The 20,030-nt window shown below is 44.4% G+C and overlaps 1 protein-coding gene across 4 annotated transcripts in view; it reads left to right on the top strand.

The window, feature by feature from the left end:
- Positions 1–20,030, top strand: part of LOC110506682 (tubby protein homolog) — a 102,690-nt gene that overhangs the window by 56,255 nt on the left and 26,405 nt on the right. For all 4 annotated transcript variants that reach the window (XM_021586473.3, XM_021586476.3, XM_021586474.3 and 1 more), the window contains exon 2: positions 6,332–6,383. In XM_021586473.3, coding sequence (XP_021442148.2) covers positions 6,332–6,383 — 52 coding nt within the window. The remainder of the gene's footprint in view (positions 1–6,331; positions 6,384–20,030) is intronic.

Consider the following 20,030-nt stretch of genomic DNA (forward strand, 5'->3'; position numbering starts at 1 on the left):
TTCTTTTTGGGTGAAATAAAGACTTATGCCTGTTCTCAAAGACATTACTACTGCTGCTGTTGCTACTGCTGCTGCTGTTGCCTCCAAGAGAAGCCCCATTGCCATGGTTGCACTGCTTCCTCTGCTCCTATTGGCTCCCCGTTGCTATAAGTTACGGAGCTGGCTTGCCATGAATCTCATTGAGAGATTGCGTCAGGAGAACTGGCCTCCTATGATGGAGCAATAAAGGTAGTGATAGATCTGTGTGTACGTATGTACACGTACTCATGTTGCTGCTTCTAAGAGAGCACACACACAGATACACACACCAACATTAAACACACACGCTTGAGTGTCCTGGATTTGTATTTGACAGGTTCTAGGGTTTCTAAACCCACTTATTAGAGGATGTATTCATCTGAGAGGAAGAGCAACCAAAGGGATTGGTTCAATATGACCCTACCAGGAACAGTAGTTCAAAATATCTTATCATTTCAGTTAATCTAGGGAACTAATAAGTTCCTTTCATTAAATCAAATTTCCTCATAGAAAATAATAATTGAACTTGTAATTTAATTTGCTTTTGTATCCTTAAGCATGCTCTTTTTGCTGTATAGTTTCTTGTTAAGCATGTTCATCGTTAAGTGTTTAATGACAAATTACTTTGTGAAGAGAACTCTTCAAAAAATGTTTCTTATATGTTTGCTATACGAAGATGTGATTACGATGATGAGTGATATAGCAGTAGTCAATGACATTAGTAATGTAGATAATAAAGGTGATATTGACGTTGTAGGCCTAGGTGTTAAAAGTAATAGACAGGATGACGTATTAGGTGACGCAGTGTCCTATTTAATAACTGACCTCAGGGACAAGAGCCCTTAAACAACACACTACACTGACATGCTGAGGCACTGCCACAGAGTCACATTGCTTACCTGTGGGAGGTTGATATGGGAGGGGAGCTGAGGGGGGAACAGGCGGAGAGTGGGTGTTCCTCTCGACTTGGAGGCCTGGCCAGCCTGTCATGGATGGTTTCTCAGAGCAATAAGCAGTTCCTCCCATCAGATGGAGCCTACCTGGTGCTTTCCATGAAAAACGTATGTATGGGGCCTGGTGGCGAAGCCGGGCAGGACGAGGGGAGGTGACCCGGGGACTCAGCTGCACCGCTGTGGCCTCTCATGAATCCCATGTGAGCCAGCTCTAAGCCAGCCCAGTATACCAGATTCACCCTGGCTCCGGCAGGTCACAGCCAAACACACACAGCACTGCCAGGGAGGGACATCAGGCTACCTGTACTGTTCCTACTGTACACAGCGAACAATTATTTATATATATATATATATATATATATATATATATTAGAGAGAGAGAGTTGAAGTCGAAAGTTTACATACACCTTAGCCAAGTACATTTAAACTCCGTTTTTCACAATTCCTGACATTTAATCCTAGTAAAGATTCCCTGTCGAGGTCAGTTAGGATCACCACTTTATTTTAAGAATGTGAAATGTCAGAATAATAGTTGAGAGAATGATTTCTTTCAGCATTTATTTCTTTCATCACATTCTCAGTGGGTCAGAAGTGTACATACACTCAATTAGTATTTACAGTGCCTTGCGAAAGTATTCGGCCCCCTTGAACTTTGCGACCTTTTCCCACATTTCAGGCTTCAAACATAAAGATATAAAACTGTATTTTTTTTGTGAAGAATCAACAACAAGTGGGACACAATCATGAAGTGGAACGACATTTATTGGATATTTCAAACTTTTTTAACAAATCAAAAACGGAAAAATTGGGCGTGCAAAATTATTCAGCCCCTTTACTTTCAGTGCAGCAAACTCTCTCCAGAAGTTCAGTGAGGATCTCTGAATGATCCAATGTTGACCTAAATGACTAATGATGATAAATACAATCCACCTGTGTGTAATCAAGTCTCCGTATAAATGCACCTGCACTGTGATAGTCTCAGAGGTCCGTCAAAAGCGCAGAGAGCATCATGAAGAACAAGGAACACACCAGGCAGGTCCGAGATACTGTTGTGAAGAAGTTTAAAGCCGGATTTGGATACAAAAAGATTTCCCAAGCTTTAAACATCCCAAGGAGCACTGTGCAAGCGATAATATTGAAATGGAAGGAGTATCAGACCACTGCAAATCTACCAAGACCTGGCCGTCCCTCTAAACTTTCAGCTCATACAAGGAGAAGACTGATCAGAGATGCAGCCAAGAGGCCCATGATCACTCTGGATGAACTGCAGAGATCTACAGCTGAGGTGGGAGACTCTGTCCATAGGACAACAATCAGTCGTATATTGCACAAATCTGGCCTTTATGGAAGAGTGGCAAGAAGAAAGCCATTTCTTAAAGATATCCATAAAAAGTGTTGTTTAAAGTTTGCCACAAGCCACCTGGGAGACACACCAAACATGTGGAAGAAGGTGCTCTGGTCAGATGAAACCAAAATTGAACTTTTTGGCAACAATGCAAAACGTTATGTTTGGCGTAAAAGCAACACAGCTCATCACCCTGAACACACCATCCCCACTGTCAAACATGGTGGTGGCAGCATCATGGTTTGGGGCTGCTTTTCTTCAGCAGGGACAGGGAAGATGGTTAAAATTTATGGGAAGATGGATGGAGCCAAATACAGAACCATTCTGGAAGAAAACCTGATGGAGTCTGCAAAAGACCTGAGACTGGGACGGAGATTTGTCTTCCAACAAGACAATGATCCAAAACATAAAGCAAAATCTACGATGGAATGGTTCAAAAATAAACATATCCAGGTGTTAGAATGGCCAAGTCAAAGTCCAGACTTGAATCCAATCGAGAATCTGTGGAAAGAACTGAAAACTGCTGTTCACAAATGCTCTCCATCCAACCTCACTGAGCTCGAGCTGTTTTGCAAGGAGGAATGGGAAAAAATGTCAGTCTCTCAATGTGCAAAACTGATAGAGACATACCCCAAGCGACTTACAGTTGTAATCGCAGCAAAAGGTGGCGCTACAAAGTATTAACTTAAGGGGGCTGAATAATTTTGCACGCCCAATTGTTCAGTTTTTGATTTGTTAAAAAAGTTTGAAATATCCAATAAATGTCGTTCCACTTCATGATTGTGTCCCACTTGTTGTTCATTCTTCACAAAAAAAATACAGTTTTATATCTTTATGTTTGAAGCCTGAAATGTGGCAAAAGGTAACAAAGTTCAAGGGGGCCGAATACTTTCGCAAGGCACTGTAGTAGCATTGCCTTTAAATAGTTTAACTTGGGTCAAACGTTTCAGGTAGCCTTCCACAAGCTTCCCACAATAAGTTGGGTGAATTTTGGCCCATTCGTTCTGACAGAGATGGTGCAACTGAGTCGGGTTTGTTGGCCTCCTTGCTCGCACATGCTTTTTCAGTTCTGCCCACAAATGTTCTATGGGATTGAAGTCAGGGCTTTGTGATGGCCACTCCAATACTTTGACTTGTTGTCCTTAAGCCATTTTGTCACAACTTTGGAAGTATGCTTCAGGTCATTGTTCATTTGGAAGACCCATTTGCGACCAAGCTTTAACTTCCTGACTGATATCTTGATATGTTGCTTCAATATATCAACATAATTTTCCTGCCTCATGATGCAATCTATTTTGTTAAGTACACCAGTCCCTCCTGCAGCAAAGCACCCCCACAACATGATGCTGCCACCCCAGTGCTTCACGGTTGTGATGGTGTTCTTCAGCTTGCAATCCCCCCCCCCCCCTTTCCCTCCACAGTTCTATTTTTGTTTCATCAGACCAGAGGACATTTTTCCAAAAAGTACGATCTTTGTCCCCATGTGCAGTTGCAAACCATTGTCTGGCTTTTTTATGGCGGTTTGGAGCCGTGACTTCTTCCCTGCTGAGCCGCCTTTCAGGTTATGTCAATATAGGACTCGTCTTACTGTGGCTATAGATACCTTTGTACCTGTTTCCTTTGCTGTTGTTCTGGGATTGATTTGCACTTTTCGCACCAAAGTACGTTCATCTCTAGGAGACAGAACGTGTTTATACTTATGTACTATTGTTTGTACAGATGAACATGGTACCTTCAGGCATTTGTACATTTCTCCCAAGGATGAACCAGACTTGTGGAGGTCTGCAATTCTTTTTCTGAGGTCTTGGCTGATTTCTTTTGATTTTCCCATGATGTCAAGCGACGAGGCACTGAGTTTGAAGGTAGGCCTTGAAATACATCCACAGGTACACCTCCAATTGACTGAAATTATGTCAATTAGCCTATCAGAAGCTTCTAAAGCCATTACATAATTGTCTGGAATTTTCCAAGCTGTTTAAAGGCACAGTCAACTTAGTGTATGTAAACTTCTGACCCACTGGAATTGTGATACAATTAATTATAAGTAAAATAATCTGTCTGTAAACAATTGTTGGAGAAATGACTTGTCTCATGCACAAAGTAGATGTCCTAACCGACTTGCCAAAACTATAGTTTGTTAACAAGAAATTTGTGGAGTGGTGGAAAAACTAATTTTATTGACTCCAAACTAAATGTAAACTTTTGACTTCAACTGTACCTACTGTAAAAAAGTGCCAAACACTTTAAAGTACACAAACGTTTTAAATTTCGGCCACGTACTGTATTGTGCATACTTAGAAACACATGTATACGCATACTGTACGTAAACAGGCGTCTTGAATATAGTGCAATTGCTTGCACAACAATCATACATGACCAATTTCTATGAAAATGTTTGATATTTAAACCGAGGTAAAAACAGCATCAAGGACTTTGTGGAATTGGCATGATTTCAGAGAAATGCCATTTTTTTTTAACCTTTATTTAACTAGGCAAGTCAGTTAAGAACAAATTCTTATTTTCAATGACGGCCTAGGAACAGTGGGTTAACTGCCTGCTCAGGGGCAGAATGACAGATTTGTACCTTGTCAGCTCGGGGATTTGAACTTGCAACCTTTCAGTTACTAGCCCAACACTCTAACCACTAGGCTACCCTGCCGCCCCGAAATGCCATTGAAAACCTGTATGATATTGAGTTTATTAGACAAGAGTGTATCAGGGAAAAAGATGCCCCTGTTATATTATATAACATGTAATGTAAGGCATTTGATCTAATTGTTTTATAATAATCAACCCTCATTGATTATTCATGTGATGCTGGTAGACAGCACAACATTCTAACTCTATTCTGTGGAGGGAACATCAAAATAGAATATCTGCTAAGACATCCCTCTGCACTGCAGGTAAAACACATAACACACTCACTAGGCACTTCACCAGCGCTGTTCCCAATAGGGACAGCATTAATGCATCACTGTTGAGGGGTCAATGGGTACTGTTCAGACTACGTTGTTATTGACATCAACTGGGGTAGGTGGGGCGAGAAGAGTAGAGGTGTCTAATGCACATTCTAGCTTACCACTGATGCATATCAATTAACATGTCTTCTCTATCGTAATGCGGTAGTTGACCCTCATTGTAACAGCTGTGTTTATGTCATTATCTACCTGTCTGAAACACATTCACACACTTGATTGCTGACTGTCGCTAGTGAGTGTTTTTTCTGTGTGTGTTTCAGAAAGGGAGATGTACTGTGTATGTAGCACACACACTAACCACAAATACACACATTATTGAACCCCCCTGGCTCTGCTCCATCTACCCCCCCCCCCCCCCCAGCTGAAGGAAGCACTCTTCTTCTTCACCTGACCTTCAGCCTCTTATTATCTTTAATTAAGAACCCTTTAGTTTAAATGGTCTGGGCAATGCCAAGCAACACAGAGTGAATGGGCAATCGGAGTGTGTCATTGCTGATTTAGAGGTTGCATGTGTTTTGGTGTGGGAGGGATGGGAAAGATGGCGACTGGCTGAGCATTACCATTACCTTTATAGTCCTATCACACAGGATAAAGATGTTAGATCATCGTCCAATTGTGACTATGAATTCCCTAGCACTTCATATCCATGCTGGTTTGACTGATCTCTGTATGATGTCATTCTACACGTTTTGTAATTTAATCGTAAGAGTTATGTTGCTTCCTAGAGAACATATCGGAGGCTACATGACATGTCACTCCCAATAACTACTGTGTCTCCTCCAGTGACATACACTGCATTTTAAAGACATCACCTGCTGTTTTCTGCTTCACAGGAAAGCTCCATGACAGATATTAATGTATCACTATTTCCCATAATTTCCAAGTGGTTCTCGCAGTGTATCAGACAGGAGAGGAAACTAATGTTTTTCCTGTAGTGTGTGTGTGTGTTTGTTCTGTACAATGTCAAAGAAATGGAAAGAGCTTTTGTTTTAACCATCTCTCTCTCGCTCTTTGTTTCTCTCTCTTGCTCTCTGCAGTACCTTGGACGATGAGGGCAGCAACCTCCGCCAACAGAAGCTAGACAGACAGGTAGGTCTCCCATGTCCCTGTACTGTAGCAGAGCAGCTCAGCCACTTACTGATATGAACCTCCTCTGTTTTTCCTTGGCTGGTGGAGGAGACTGTAGTGTGAGGAAAAGAGAGGAAGAATATACTCTACAGAAGGGTTACGCTATATTTGATAAATTACTGTGAACTAGAAAGTTCACACACCTGGTTTTCATGGTAGAAAATAATTCAATCTCTGATTATTAGGCTAAAGCTAATCTGGCTAATTGTTTTAAGGAGATGTCATCAGTGTTATACTTAAGCAATAATGCCAGAGGAGGTGTGGTATACAGCCATTAGCCATGGTACATTGGCCATATACCACAAAACCCAGAGGTGCCTTATTGCTATTATATGATCACTCGGCTACACAGCTGATGCCTGCTGGACTGTCAATAACACTGTACTTCATTTTGTTTATCTGTCGGCCCCAGCCTCAACTCAGGCCCTGTGTGTAGCTAACTGACCCTCTCTGCCCATTCATCGCCGTTTACCCGTTGTTGTCTTACCTGTTGTCTTAGCTCTCCCAATCAACACCTGTGATTGCTTTATGCCTCTCTCTAATGCCATTATTTTATTTTACTGCGGAGCCCCTAGTCCCACTCAACATGCCTCAGATAGCTCCGTTGTCCCACCCCCCACACATGCGGAGACCGCACCTAGCTTAACTGGCTTCTCCAGAGATGAAACCTCTCTCATCGTCACTCATTACCTAAGTTTACCTCTACTGTACTCGCACCCTACCATACCCTTGTCTGTACATTATGCCCTGAATCTATCCTATCACGCCCAGAAATCTGCTCCTTTTATTCTCTGTTCCCAACGCACTAAACGACCAGTTCTTATAGCCTTTATAGCCGTACCCTCATCCTACTCCTCCTCTGTTCCTCTGGTGATGTAGAGGTTAACCCAGGCCCTGTTTGTCCCCAGGCCCTCTCATTTGTTGACTTTTGTCACTGTAAAAGCCTTGGGTTCATGCATGTTAACATCAGAAGCCTCCTCCCTAAGTTTGCTTTATTCACTACTTTAGCACACTCCGCCAACCCCGATGTCCTAACCGTGTCTGAATCCTGGATTAGGAAGGCCACCAAAAATTCTGGAATTTCCATCCCCAATTACAACATTTTCCGTCAAGATAGAACTGCTAAAGGGGGCGGAGTTGCAATCTACTGTAGAGAGCCTGCAGAGTTCTGTCATACTTTCCAGGTCTGTGCCCAAACAGTTCGAGCTTCTACTTTTAAAAATCCACTTCTGCGAGCAGGCCTTTCTAATCGACCTGGCCCGGGTAATCCTGGAAGGATCTTGATCTCATCCCGCCAGCAGCGGGTGCCTGGTTATTATTTTAAAAGTCCTTTCCTCGTCTTAAATAAGCATGCCCCTTTCAAAAAAGGTATAACTAAGAACCTATATAGCCCTTGGTTCACTCCAGACTTGACTGTCCTTGACCAGCACAAAAACATCCTATGGCGTACTGCACTAGCATCGAATAGTCCCTGCGATATGCAACTTTTCATGGAAGTCAGGAACCAATATACACAGTCAGTTAGGAAAGCAAGGCTAGCTTTCAAACATACATTTTCATCCTGCAGCAGTAACTCCAAAAAGTTTTGGGACACTGTAAAGTCCATGGAGAACAAGAGCACCACACTGTCACCACCGACAATTGAGATTCTCAATAAGCATTTCTCTACGGCTGGCCATGCTTTCCACCTGGCTACCACAACCCCGGTCAACAGCTCTGTACCCCCCCCCCGCAGCAACTGCCCCCCCCCCCCCCCCCCGCTTCTCCTTCACTCAAATCCAGTTAGCTGTATATAGCCTGTCTTTTTACTGTTGTTTTATTTCTTTACTTACCTTGTTCACCTGACACCTTTTTTGCACTATTGGTTAGAGCCTGTAAGTAAGCATTTCACTGTTGTATTCGGCGCATGTGACAAATAAACTTTGATTTCATTGATGTTCTGATAGAGCTGCAAAATCTGGATCCCTACAAATCAGCTGGGCTAGACAATCTGGACCCTTTCTTCCTAAAATTATCTGCTGCCATTGTTGCAACCCTTATTACTTGTCTGTTCAACCTCTCTTTCGTATCGTCTGAGATTCCTAAAGATTGTAAAGCGGCCACAGTCATCCCCCTCTTCAAAAGGGGAGACACTCTAGACCCAAACTGTTATAGACCTATATCCATCCTGCCCTGCCTTTCTAAAGTCTTCGAAAGCCAAGTTAACAAACAGATCACCGACCATTTCGAATCCCACTGTACCTTCTCCGCTATGCAATCCGGTTTCCGAGCTGGTCACAGGTGCACGTCAGTCACGCTCAAGGTCCTAAATGATATCATAACTGCCATCGATAAAAGACAGTACTGTGCAGCCGTCTTCATCGACCTGGCCAAGGCTTTCGACTCTGTTAATCACCGTATTCTTATCGGCAGACTCAACAGCCTTGGTTTCTCTAATGACTGGTTCACTAACTACTTCTCAGATAGAATTCAGTGTGTCAAATTGGAGGGCCTGTTGTCCGGACCTCTGGCAGTCTCTATGGGGGTGCCACAGGGTTCAATTCTCAGGCCGACTCTTTTTTCTGTAAATATCAATGATGTTGCTCTTGCTGCTGGTGATTATTTGATCCACCTCTACGCAGATGACATCGTTCTGTATACATCTGGCCCTTCTTTGGACACTGTGTTAACAAACCTCCAAACGAGCTCCAATGCCATACAACACTCCTTCCGTGGCCTCCAACTGCTCCTAAATGCTAGTAAAACTAAATGCATGCTCTTCAACCGACCGCTGCCTGCACCCGCCCACCCGACTAGCATCACTACTCTGGACGGTTCTGACTTAGAATATGTGGACAACTATAAATACCTAGGTGTCTGGCTAGACTGTAAACTCTCCTTCCAGACTCACATTAAGCATCTCCAATCCAAAATTAAATGTAGAATCGGCTTCCTATTTTGCAACAAAGCCTTCTTCACTTATGCTGCCAAACATTCCCTCGAAAAAACAGACTATCCTACCGATCCTTGACTTCGGTGATGTCATTTACAAGATAGCCTCCAACACTCTTCTCAGCAAATTGGATGCAGTCTATCGCAGTGCCATCCGTTTTGTCACCAAAGCCCCATATACTACCCACCACTGCGACCTGTATGCTCTCATTGGCTGGCCCTCGCTACATATTTGTCCCACTGGCTCCAGGTCATCTATAAGTCTTTGCTAGGTAAAGCTCCGCCTTATCTCAGCTCACTGGTCACCATAGCATCACCCACACGTAGCACGCGCTCCAGCAGGTATATTTCTCGGGTCATCCCCAAAGCCAACACCCCCTGTTGGCTGCCTTTCCTTCCAGTTCTCTGCTGCCAATGACTGGAGCAAATTGAACGAATCTGTAAATATCCCATCCAACCAACTACTTACCTCATCCCATATTTGTTTTTGTTTTTGCACACCAGTATTTCTACTTCCACATCCTCATCTGCACATCTATCTCTCCAGTGTAATTGCTAAATTGTAACTACTTCGCCACTATGGCCGATTTATTGCCTTACCTCCTTACTTAATTTGCACACACTGTATACAGATTTTTCTATTGTGTTATTTACTGTACGTTTGTTTATCCCATGTGTATCTCTGTGTTGTTGTTTTTGTCACACTGCTTTGCTTTTCTTGGCCAGGTCGCTGTTATAAATGAGAACTTGTTCTCAACTGGCCGACCTTGTTAAATAAAGGTGAAATAAAAAATAAAAAAACTGGTTACCAACATAATAAGTCTTTTTTTTGTCATACACGTGGTTTAGGGTCTGATATAGTACGACCATCAGCCAATCAGCATTCAGGGCTCAAACTCCCAGTTTATAATGTGTAATAATACGCTATCAGAAGTGTATTATGCTGATCAGCCTTTGCCACTTCTGTGCTGTCCATGATACATGATAAACATGTTTATCAAAGTGTTTTCTCAGACCTGAAAATGGCGTCGACATCAGTGACACTCTCAAGAGACTCGTCAATTAGCATATTTTCATCGGCCCTGTGTAATTCCATCAAGCTACTGGGTTACACCAGCAACCTCTCCCTAGGGTTACATCAGCAACCTCTCCCTACACATTACATGTATTGCATTTCCTGAAATGTAGGAACGAATTGTAGGAGATTATTTTTCAAATGGTGATTAAAGGCTAATCGTGGTGGATTAATGGGATAGACAGAGGATTAGGGTTTACGGTACCTCATTAACATAAACCAAATCAACAGAGAGACTTTCAAGCATTTACAGTGCCTTTTTATTTGGATTTCCTGTAATGGACATACACAAAATAGTCCAAATTGGTGAAGTGAAATTTAAAAAAAAAAAAATAAGTTAAAAAGGGAAAAATGGTGCGTGCATATGTATTCACCCTCTTTGCTATGAAGTCCCTAAATAAGATCTGGTGCAACCAATTACCTTCAGAAGTCACACAATTAGTTAGATTGCACACAGGTGGACTTTATTTAAGTGTCACAGGATCTCAGTGTATATATATACCTGTTCTGAAAGGCCCCAGAGTCTGGGACACCATTAAGCAAGTGGCAGGAGCCAAGGAGCTCTCCAAACAGGTCAGGGACAAAGTTGTGGAGAAGTACAGATCAGGATTGGGTTATTAAAAAATGTCAGAACATCCCACGGAGCACCATTAAATCCATTATTAAAAAATGGAAAGAATATGGCACCACAACAACCCTGCCAAGAGTTGGCCGCCCACCAAAACTCACGAACCAGGAAAGTAGGGCATTAATCAGAGAGGAAACAAAGATACCAAAAATAACCCTGAAGGAGCTGCAAAGCTCCACAGCGGAGATTGGAGTATCTGTCCATAGGACCTCTTTAAGCCGTACACGACACAGAGCTGGGCTTTATGGAAGAGTGGCCAGAAAAAAGCCATTGCTTAACAAAAAAAATAAGCAAACACGTTTGGTATTCATCAAAAGGCATGTGGGAGACTCCCCAAACAAATGGAAGAGGGCACTCTGGTCAGATGAGATTAAAAGGTAGCTTTTTGGCCATCAAGGAAAATGCTATGTCTGGGGCAAACCCAACACCTCTCATCACCCGAGAACACCATCCCCAAAGTGAAGCATACTGGTGGCAATATCATGCTGTGTGGATGTTTTTCATCGGCAGGAACTGGGAAGTTGGTCAGAATTTAAGAAATGATAGATGGCGCTAAATACAGGGAAATTCTTGAGGGAAACCTGTTTCAGTTTTCCAGAGATTTGAGACTGGGACTGAGGTTCCCCTTCCAGCAGGACAATGACCCTAAGTATACTGCTAAAGCAACACTCGAGTGGTTTGAGGGGAAACATTTAAATGTCTTGGAATGACCTAGTCAAAGCACAGACCTCAATCCAATTGAGAATCTGTGGTATGACTTTAAGATTGCTACAACATATTTTGCTTTTTTGAAGTGGTAGGCATGTTGTGTAAATCAAATGGCACAAACCCCCCCCAAAAAATCAATTTTTATTCCAACAAAATAGGAAAAATGCCAAGTGGGGTGAATACTTTCGCAAGCCACTGTAAGATAACACTACTCAATACTGCTTGCACTGTCACGTTCTGACCTCTATTTCCGTTGTTTTTGTATTTATTTAGTATGGTCAGGGCGTGAGTTGGGTGGGTAGTCTATGTTTGTTTTTCTATGTTTTGGTCTAGTTCTATGTTCGGCCTGATATGGTTCTCAATCAGAGGCAGGTGTTCGTCATTGTCTCTGATTGGGAACCATATTTAGGTAGCCTGGGTTTCACTGTGTGTTTGTGGGTGATTGTTCCTGTTTTTGTGTTTGCACCAGACAGGGCTGTTTTGAGTTCTCACGTTTCTTGTTTTTTTCCGTTAGTTTGTTCATGTATAGTGTCGTCAATAAATACAATGAACAACCACCACGCTGCGCTTTGGTCCGCCTCTACTTCACAAGAAGAGAATCGTTACAGAATCACCCACCACACCCGGACCGAGCAGCGTGTTAACAGGCAGCAGCGAAGGGAGGACGTTATGGACAGCAATGGCATGGAGTATACTAGTTGGGAGGACGAATTAGACGGTAAAGGACCTTGGGCTCAGCCAGGAGAATATCGCCGCCCCAAGGAAGAACGGGAGGCGGCGAAAGCGGAGAGGCGCTGGTATGAGGAGGCAGCGCGGCGTCGTGGATGGAAGCCCGGGAGTCAGCCCCAAAAATTTCTTGGGGGGGGGCTAACAGGGAGTATGGCTACGCCAGGTAGGAGACCTGCGCAAACTCCCTGTGGTTACCGGGGGGCTAGAGAGACCGGGCAGGCACCGTGTTATGCTGTGGAGCGCACGGTGTCCCCAGTGCGGGTGCACAGCCCGGTGCGGTACATTCCAGCTCCGCGTATCGGCCGGGCTAGAGTGGGCATCGAGCCAAGTGCCATGAAGCCGGCTCTACGCATCTGGTCTCCAGTGCGTCTCCTTGGGCCGGCTTACATGGCACCAGCCTTGCGCACGGTGTCCCCGGTTCGCCTGCATAGCCCAGTGCGGGCTATTCCACCTCGCCGCACTGGCAGGGCGACCGGGACCATTCAACCGGGTAAGGTTGGGCAGGCTCGGTGCTCAAGAGCTCCAGTGCGCCTGCACGGCCCGGTCTATCCGTCACCACCTCCACACCCCAGCCCTCCGGTGGCAGCTCCCCGTACCAGGCTGTCTCTCCGGCCCATCCGTCCAGAGCCTTCCTCTTGTCCGGCGCCTCTGCCGGAGCCTCCCGCCTGTCCGGCGCCTCTGCCGGAGCCTCCCGCCTGTCCGGCGCCTCTGCCGGAGCCTCCCGCCTGTCCGGCGCCTCTGCCGGAGCCTCCCGCCTGTCCGGCGCCTCTGCCGGAGCCTCCCGCCTGTCCGGCGCCGCTGCCGGAGCCTCCCGCCTGTCCGGCGCCTCTGCCGGAGCCTCCCGCCTGTCCGGCGCCGCTGCCGGAGCCTCCCGCCTGTCCGGCGCCGCTGCCGGAGCCTCCCGCCTGTCCGGCGCCGCTGCCGGAGCCTCCCGCCTGTCCGGCGCCTCTGCCGGAGCCTCCCGCCTGTCCAGCGCCTCTGCCGGAGCCTCCCGCCTGTCCGGCGCCGCTGCCGGAGCCTCCCGCCTGTCCGGCGCCGCTGCCGGAGCCTCCCGCCTGTCCGGCGCCGCTGCCGGAGCCTCCCGCCTGCCCGGCGCCTCTGCCGGAGCCCCTCTGCCCCGAGCAGCTGCCCCTCTGTCCCGAGCAGCTGCCCCTCTGTCCCGAGCAGCTGTCCCTCTGTCCCGAGCAGCTGTCCCTCTGTCCCGAGCAGCTGCCCCTCTGTCCCGGGCAGCTGCCCCTCTGTCCCGAGCAGCTGCCCCTCTGTCCCGAGCAGCTGCCCCTCTGTCCCAAGCAGCCCCTCTGTCCAGTGGGGTCATTGAGAGGGGTGGGCAGGGTGAGTAAGCCACGGAGGCGGACAATAAGGCGGACTAGGACAATGGCGAAGTGGGGTCCGCGTCCCGCGCCAGAGCCGCCACCGTGGACAGACGCCCACCCAGACCCTCCCCTATAGGTCAAGGTTTTGCGGCCGGAGTCCGCACCTTTGGGGGGGGGTACTGTCACGTTCTGACCTCTATTTCCGTTGTTTTTGTATTTATTTAGTATGGTCAGGGCGTGAGTTGGGTGGGTAGTCTATGTTTGTTTTTCTATGTTTTGGTCTAGTTCTATGTTCGGCCTGATATGGTTCTCAATCAGAGGCAGGTGTTCGTCATTGTCTCTGATTGGGAACCATATTTAGGTAGCCTGGGTTTCACTGTGTGTTTGTGGGTGATTGTTCCTGTTTTTGTGTTTGCACCAGACAGGGCTGTTTTGAGTTCTCACGTTTCTTGTTTTTTTCCGTTAGTTTGTTCATGTATAGTGTCGTCAATAAATACAATGAACAACCACCACGCTGCGCTTTGGTCCGCCTCTACTTCACAAGAAGAGAATCGTTACATGCACAAATCAATCTGCAATACTTTTAGTGGATTACAAGTCAGGAAATGGTTGGAGATGCTAATTGTAAAGTTAAGTGATCTAATGAACATGGGAGTGATTTTAATGAACATCGCACAACTCTCTCACTTATATGATGTGCAAGTGATGTCATTCTTACGGGTCCTATCCCCTAATCTTTGAATGGGTTTGATGATTATGTCATTAAATTCGTGAAAACACCAATATAGTGACAATTGCACATTTTTTGTTGCTTTGTACTCCAGCACTCTGGATTTGAACTGATACAATGACTATGAGGTTAAACTGCTGACTGTCAGCATTCATTTGAGGGTATTTTCATCCATATCGTGTGAACCGTTTAGAAATTACAGCACTTTTTGTACATTATTGGGACAAATTCACATATGTGCATTAAAGTAGTACAATGTTAAGTGGTCCCATTTTCATAGCCCACAATGACTACATCAAAATTGTGATGCATTTGCAGTTTGTTTTGGTTGTGTTTCAGATGATGTTGTGCCCAATAGAAATTAATGGTAAATAATGTATTGTGTCATTTTGGAGTCACTTTTATTGTAAATAAGAATAGAATATGTTTCTAAACACTTCTACATTAATGTGGATGCTACCATGATTGCGGCTAATCCTGAATGAATCGTGAATAATAGATGCACAAATTGTGCTTTCTCACTCATCATTATTCACGATTCATTCAGGTCTCAATACTTTTGGTCACCTAAAATGGGGGGACTATGTACAAAAAGTTATGTAACTTCTAAACGGTTTATCTGATATGGATACAAATACCCTCAAATTAAAGCTGACAGTCTGCACTTTAACCTCATAGTCATTGTGCTGGAGTACAGAGCCAGAACAACAACATAATTGTCACTGTACCAATACTTTTGGAGCTCACTGTATATCAAATTATATTTCTGTTTGTGGATTAATTTACTTCTGCAAGATGTCATTTATGATGTTTTTACTGAAGACCATTGTGCTACATTTTTACCCATTTGAACACCATTCAAAAAGTTTTTTCAAAACTTCCTGGAAACTACGCATCACTTATAGACCATATAGAGTGAAGATGGCATCAAAGAACATGGCTGACGTTTTACATTCTCCCAACCAATTGTGCTGTTTTGTTAGTTTTTTGCGTTTTGTGCCAATTATTTTTTTATTTATTGTGTACATAATGTTGCTGCTACCGTCTCTTATGACCGAAAATAACTTCTGGACACCAGAACAGCGATTACTCACCGCGGACTGGAAAAAACGTTTTCCTTTAACGAGTCCGACGAGAAGGATATCTTGCTTTCACTGGAACAGGCCCAGATCCCCGCCTTTTGTGTGAAGAAAAGATGGAGGAAATGGGGCCGCAGGTCGGCATCCTTCTGAAGATCCGTAGGCGAGCGAGTAAACTCCCACTGCCATCCAGGTGTGTTTATTTGTGAATAAAAGCTGGTGCTCGATGTCTAATATTAAAGAAGTCTCAAGGTATTGCTCGCCTGAGGTAGATTACCTTATGATAAGCTGTAGATCCCACTATCTACCAAGAGCGTTCTCATTTATATTATTCCTAGCTGTCTATTAACCACCACAGATCGAAGCTGGCACTAAGACCACTCTCAACAAACTCTATAAGGGCATAAATAAGCAAATAAGAAAATGCTCACCCAGAAGTGGCGCTCTTAGTGGCCGGGAACTTTAATGCAGGCATACTTAAATCAGTTTTACATTTTTTTTTTACCAGGATGTCACATGTGCAACCAGAGAAAAAAAAAATCCTAGACCACCTTCACTCCACACACAGGGATGCATACAAAGCTCTCCCCCGCCCTCCATTTGGCAAATCTGACCATAATTCTATCCTCCTGATTCCTGCTTACAAGCAAAAACTAAAGCAGGAAGAACCGGTGACTCGCTCTGGGACTAAACACCTCCATCTGCAACTGGATCGTGGACTACAGGAAAAGGCAGGCCGAACAGGCCCCCATTAACATCGATGGGACTGTAGTGGAGCGGGTCGAGAGTTTCGTGTCCACATCACCAACGAACTATCATGGTCCATGCATACCAAGACAGTCGTGAAGAGGCCACAACAAAACCTTTTCCCCCTCAGGAGACTGAAAAGATTTGGCATGGCTCCCCAGACCCTCAAAAGGTTCTACAGCTGCACCATTGAGAGCATCCTGACTGGTTGCATCACTGCCTGGTATGGCAACTGCTCGGCATCTGACCGTAAGGCACTACAGAGGGTAGTGCTAATGGCCCAGTACATCACTGGGGCCAAGCTTCCTGCCATCCAGGACCTATATAATAGGCGGTGTCAGAGCAATGCCCATAAAATTGTCAGAGACTCCAGTCACCCAGACTATAGACTATTTTCTCTGCTACCGCACGGCAAGCGGTGCCGGAGCGCCAAGTCTAAGACCAAGAGGCTCCTCAACAACTTCTACCCCCAAGCCATAAGACTGCTGAACAATTAGTCAAATTTCTACTGGACAATTTACATTGTCCCCCACTACTCGCTGCTTATTATCTATGCGTAGTCACTTCACCCCCACCTACATGTACAAATTACCTCAACTAACCTGTAGCCCTGCAAACTGACTCGGTACCAGTGCCCCCGGTATATAGCCTCGTTATTCTTATTGTGTTACTTTTTTATTATTACTTTTTATTTTAGTCTATTTGGTAAATATTTTCTTAACTGTTCTTGTATTGCACTGTTGATTAAGGGCTTGTAAGTATGCATTTCACGGTAAGGTCTACACTTGTTGTATTCGGCGCATGTGACAAAGTTTGATTTGATTTGTATTGTGCTTAGGGCTGGCATAACTACTGTAAAACCGTGCAGTTATGGATGAAGACCATCATGAAAATAAAATAACCTTTTAAAACCGTAAAAAAAAAAGTGTTATATTGTTTGGGGTGAAATGAACAGCTGACTGAAGACCGGCCAGGTATTTGTAGCTTCGTAAGAACCATCCTGATCACTGTAGTGCTGCAGTGGCCTGCTGGTATTCACTCAGGGAGTTCCTGTTGGGTTCACACAGTGTGATTTTAGTGACAGAGGAGAGGAGACAGTATTATAGTCTGGACCAGGGGTCTGGTGTGCTGTAGACTGTTCTGTTTGTCTGTCTATCTCTGTAGATTTTCTGCAGAATTGACCAGGTTCCTTGTGCAAAACCATTTGTCATGTTACAGTAATGGGACATACTGGTCAAATAGATTTTGGTTGCATTGGTTTGAGCCTTGAGTTTGAGGTTTTGGTTATGTGGTTGTCATTACTGTGAGTCTATTATCCATGAAACTCCCATGGCTTGGTCACTCAATAGCTGAGGACAGAATTACCATTATTGCTCAGCTGCTTTGCATATGAAGACAGAAGGATCTAAGGCTAAGAGGGGATTTCCACATAACACAATAATTTGTTTATCCACTCTAGCTTCTCCCTCATGTGGGTGCTAGCAAGCAGGCTAGGTAGTGCTAGTTATCAACAGCCAATCCAGTAGGGGCTGGAAGCTATAGTGAGCTTTGATATGTCCATAACGTTGCGATATCGCCAAGTATTATCATAAAGTTCAGCTTGCCCCAACTTTGGTCCCGCCCTGTTCATGCTCCCTCGCCCATGCTCGTATTGCCCAACGTTCCCCTCGTTCACTTCCCTCCATTGAAAATGAATGGGGCTCTGTTATTTCATCACCCCCAATGAGGTATGTGGAAATGCATTGTAAGGTTGTTCAGCATGACATGTACAGTATGATCTCCATCGTGTGTTCTTGCTATAGTACTTAAGGAGCCTGTGATTGCATCAATTCGGCAAACACTGAAGACTGAAGGAAAGCTCAAACCAACCTTCCATCTACTGTAACCGTAACACTTTTGCATTTTATTCTCAGAGTAGATCTGTTTTAAAGGAATTGTTTGTTAAAGAACATAATATTAAATGTCCTGCTTTTCCACAAAAGAATAAGAACATACAAAATAAATTGTCAAGATATTCTGTGCAAAAGAAAGATAGACCCTTTCTCTGTTTTTCTTCACATAGTGTGGTGTCCCTGCTGAACAAACCATTGTTTGAATATTGTTTGAATATCAAATTGGGTATGGATATTCATACTGCATTACCGAGACCGGTACCCAAGCAACAGTGTTCCTTAAGCAGCATCCACATCCAGCTTCAATCCTGTAAAGTCTGTTCATCGAAATGTCAGGAGTTACTGTAGCAAGTTGCATAACCAGTCCTGATGCTGTAGCGATTTTGTTTTAGGTCCAAAAGGTGGCACATGTTGGTTATTCACCTCACATGCTTTTCAAATTGTGAATTTCTTGGTAACCTCCTGGCTGTACATGCACTGTCAGGCATTGTGAGAGAAGGACAACATCTTGTCAGTGGAGAGAGAGGAGGCAGAGTAGGAAGAGGAGATAACTTATTAGTTGGTTATTTCACTGTACAGTGACTGGTGGTGTTTTGGACAGCTCCTCCCATGGTTCCTCCTGGTTAACTTAGTTCAGGCTTCCTCCTCCTCCACACTCACTGCTAGAGATTGCTGAGACGTTGTGTTCTGGTCATGGCTGAAGTGGTGGGCTAAATGACACAATCCCAATTCTCCACCCTTTTCCCAAAGTGTGCACTTGCACACTTCCTATCTTGGAAACTCCCTCTAGCCAACGATACACCAATCAAATACGTTTCGATTCATTACAGAAAGTGTGCAAGTGCCCGCTTAGGCAAAGGGGTGGAGAACTGGGACACAGACATGGGTTTAGATTAAGGGCACTCTGTACTGGTACAGCAGAGAATGATACAGCAGAGTACAGTCTAGTGGTGTTCCTGCTTCATCTGGGATTCTCTCAATATTTGATGAGCTTCCAGCCTTGGGATCTCCCTTTGTTTGTAAACTTACATAATCTCAGATGACTGCTGACTGCAGCAGGATGGAAGGGATACCCAAGCTGTAGTAATACTTAATGTAGATTTCCACATTGCCAGAGAGGGGGGATAGAGCTGAGGAGAAACAGATTGGGGCAGTGGTCCTGAAACATTAATTACAGAAGCAGAAGACATTCTATTTTGGTGCTTCTGAGATGCTTCTGAGACTGTGCTATGCAGAGGTTTGAAGCAACTCTTCTTGCTTTCTCTGTTTTTGAACTCTAAGGGTGTGGAGCTTTAACACTCTGTGAACTCAGGAGAGCTGGCTTTTATAGGATGTTAAAAGTTTGTTAGGATTAGGATTATGACATAAATTAAATTGTCTCATGTGGGAAAAGGAAAGTAATTATTTAGTGTGAAAGTAGGATAATGAATTTGTGCAAAGACACAGATTCTACTGAGCTACCGGATAAGGATAAAGGATTTGTGTGAGAAAAGAAGAGGTTATATATGAATTTTTGGTTTGTGTGTGCTAGTGTGTGAATCATGTTAGAGAGTTCATATACTGGTCACTTCTGCAGCTGATGGTTCAGGCTTATCTTTGGTCAGTCGTGTGATTTAAAGGCCTTCCCACACTGGACATAGGAGTCAGTATTTGATGATTATTACATGTCACACTGTGCGATTTTACCAAATTAAAATCTTGATATCCACCAGTGGTGTAAAGTACTGAAGTAAAAATACTTTAAAGTACTACTTAAGTTTTTTTTTGTTGGTATTT

The sequence above is a fragment of the Oncorhynchus mykiss genome, chromosome 26 (assembly GCF_057628025.1).
Source record: "Oncorhynchus mykiss isolate SJ-2025 chromosome 26, ASM5762802v1, whole genome shotgun sequence".
Lineage (NCBI taxonomy): Eukaryota > Metazoa > Chordata > Actinopteri > Salmoniformes > Salmonidae > Oncorhynchus > Oncorhynchus mykiss.